At 36.3% G+C, this 3,027-nt stretch overlaps 1 protein-coding gene across 2 annotated transcripts; it reads left to right on the top strand.

The window, feature by feature from the left end:
- The first annotated feature begins 228 nt into the window (after positions 1 to 228).
- Positions 229 to 2,809, top strand: LOC127119608 (probable WRKY transcription factor 4). 2 transcript variants are annotated; one of them, XM_051049872.1, is made up of 5 exons: positions 229 to 393; positions 516 to 818; positions 1,145 to 1,725; positions 1,861 to 2,022; positions 2,138 to 2,809. In XM_051049872.1, exons 2-5 carry the CDS (start codon positions 546 to 548, stop codon positions 2,418 to 2,420), a joined length of 1,299 nt encoding a protein of 432 aa, XP_050905829.1. In that variant the 5' UTR covers positions 229 to 393; positions 516 to 545; the 3' UTR covers positions 2,421 to 2,809. The 2 variants fall into 2 exon arrangements, with proteins under 2 accessions (XP_050905829.1, XP_050905828.1); XM_051049871.1 differs by having other exon boundaries at positions 230 to 393; positions 487 to 818.
- The last annotated feature ends 218 nt before the right edge of the window (positions 2,810 to 3,027 follow it).

Raw genomic sequence — 3,027 nt, 5'->3', positions numbered from 1 at the left:
TTTATTATCCATTTTTCAAAACATTTATATAATTAAATAAAGTGTTAATTAGGATAGATAGATGATATTAGTCACCAACAAAAATGCTACATTATTGTATTTCTAATAATTGATCTTGAAACTTCTAAACAAGCTTAGAGATACCTTCTTGTCTCATCCAAAGTCTTTTTTGATAAGCAAATGAAGGGACTATATATAATAAACAAAAATATTAAAAAATAAATAATTACAATACACCTTTTGTGAAAGGGAAAATCTTAACAGAACATTTAGTTGGGGAACTAAAGCGTAGACTTTTTGTCCTGTTTTTTTCAGATCCACCAAATCCAACCTCCTCAAAAAGCAAGAAACACGCACAAACATGTTATAACAAAAGACACACACAACACAAAGGTACAACACTTTTCATAATCTTCACAAAAAAACACTTACACAAAACTTAGAATATTTCACAAACTTTTTTGTATCCATTTTTGAACTTCCAAGCTTTCTTTTTCAATTCTCTGCTTCAAAAGTCAAACCAAGTTGGATGTTCAACGGTGGAAATGGACCGACTACCGTGGAAGGAGGAAGAAGAAGCGGCGGTTGGCGGTGGAGAAAGTGGACCGCCGCAAAGACCGAATTTAATCCTCCCGCCACGTACGGACGCCTTTTTCAGCGGCGGTTTTAGCCCCGGTCCTATGACTTTGCTCTCTAATTTATTGACTGACGGTGATGACGGCAAATCCTTCTCTCAGCTTCTCTCCGGTGCCATGGTGTCTCCGGTATCCGCCACCGCTGGCGCGCTTGATTCACCTGGCTTCTTTTCACATCCTCAGGTGAATAAAATAATAACTGTTATTACTGTTTAATCCTTTACATTAGTTAACAAAAACTTTTACCCCAAAATCAACTTCACAAAAGTTAACATGGTTATACGTATGGATAATAGATACTACTTCAAATAATGAGTTATGAATCGCGAAACACGACACTGATATTGACCAGTTATAATTTGAAAACAAATTAATAAATTAGATGTAATCATGAGTATCGGTGATACGCACATGCCTTTTCTCAGAGGTTTCAGTGTTAGAGAGATAACGAGGAAAATAGGAAATGAATCTGACCCTTGAATTTGACATACAATCTCCATATGATGTAGGTGTCCTTTGGATTGTCACACCAGCAGGCACAGGTCTCATTTCAAGGAGAACAATCCAACACAGATATGTATAACCAAGCTGAACATTCATTGTCTGTATCAGCATCCACCGCATTCACCACTCACGCTCCTCCTTCCGGACAAAGGTTGCAGTCTTCTTCGTTGAATGTTGATAAGCCTGCTGATGACGGTTACAATTGGAGGAAGTATGGACAGAAACAGGTGAAAGGTAGCGAGTTTCCTCGAAGTTATTACAAGTGCACACATCCTAACTGTCCTGTCAAGAAAAAGGTTGAGCGGTCGCTTGAAGGTCATGTAACCGCGATTATTTATAAAGGAGAGCACAATCATCAACGTCCCAATCCTACCAAGCGGCCGAAAGACACTAATGACAATTCAAATATGCAAGGGAATGCTGATTCGTCTTATCAACGAACGTTTACAAACTCAACGTCTATGACGGATCCCGAATCCAGTCACACAACAGGTCAACATCTATCTGGAACGAGCGATAGTGAGGAAGTAGGTGATCGTGAAACTGAAGTGGAAGAGAAAAGAGTTGAGCCTGATTCTAAAAGGAGGTAAGGATTTTCTAGAAAATATTTCTGGTATATTTCAAAGTTGTTAATAGGATACAAAGCCTAATTCGATTAACTATGTTTATACTCGATAATCATTTGCCTCTATGTTATCTTGTTATTGTTGTAATTATGTAGAAATACAGAAGTTGCAGTCTCAGATCCAATAGTTTTGTCACATAGAACTGTCGTGGAGCCTAGAATCATCGTGCAAACGACTAGTGAAGTTGATCTCTTAGATGATGGTTATAGATGGCGAAAATATGGACAGAAAGTTGTTAAAGGCAACCCTTATCCTAGGTGATATTGATTCTCCTCCACACATTTATTTTACCTATTGAACTGATATGATGTCAAAACAATCAACATTTTTATGGTCATGGAAAAATTACTGATTGAGTTATATAATGTTTAGGAGCTATTACAAATGTACAACACCGGGTTGCAACGTTCGCAAGCATGTAGAGAGGGCTTCGACAGATCCTAAAGCAGTCATAACAACATACGAAGGAAAACATAATCATGATGTTCCAGCAGCTAAGACCAATAGCCATACTTTTGCCAACAAAAATGCTTCACAGTTAAAATCACAAAGTACCATTTCTGAGCAGCCTAGTTTCGCCAACATTGGTAGTGTCGGCGGCAATGAGCAACAACCTGTTGCGCGTCTAAGGCTGAAGGAAGAGCGGATAACTTAAGCGCCTAGATTAAGGCTTGAAGAACGGGTAATCTGATAACTTGTATCACAAGGGATCTTTATTTAGATGCTTTAGTGGATTTTCTTTCGGTCTTAGGCTAAAGTTTTGATCAATTCCTCATGGAAGAGTTAAAGGAGAACAAAGTTTAAACCAAAAAAGAAAAAGGTTGGTGGAGAGAACAATAGTTTTGGAGGATGCTGTACAATCTGTGCCTTGTGTGTACATTATAAGCTTTTTTTCTTCTTTATATCATAAAATATAAGTTATGTTGTGTAACAATTATTAATAATTTTATCATCTAATTCCTTGCTCAATGATATTTTTCCAAGGATGTAACAATTTTGGATCATATAATAAATTGCATTATATAAGCTCCTTCCTGAATCCAATAGGGTAATCAAGGCAGGTTCCAAAATGAACGATTTATTTTCTGACATGATGAAATTACACTTTTTATATATATATATATATATATATATATATATATATATATATATATAGAGAGAGAGAGAGAGAGAGAGAGAGAGGCTAATGCTAATATGTGCCGACTTATTTGTAGAAATATTTTTTTGAAATATGTAGATTTAATTTTTTTGAAATTTCAGAT

The sequence above is a fragment of the Lathyrus oleraceus genome, chromosome 2 (assembly GCF_024323335.1).
Source record: "Lathyrus oleraceus cultivar Zhongwan6 chromosome 2, CAAS_Psat_ZW6_1.0, whole genome shotgun sequence".
NCBI classification, from domain to species: domain Eukaryota; kingdom Viridiplantae; phylum Streptophyta; class Magnoliopsida; order Fabales; family Fabaceae; genus Lathyrus; species Lathyrus oleraceus.
This window is presented reverse-complemented; position numbering and strand designations above follow the sequence as displayed.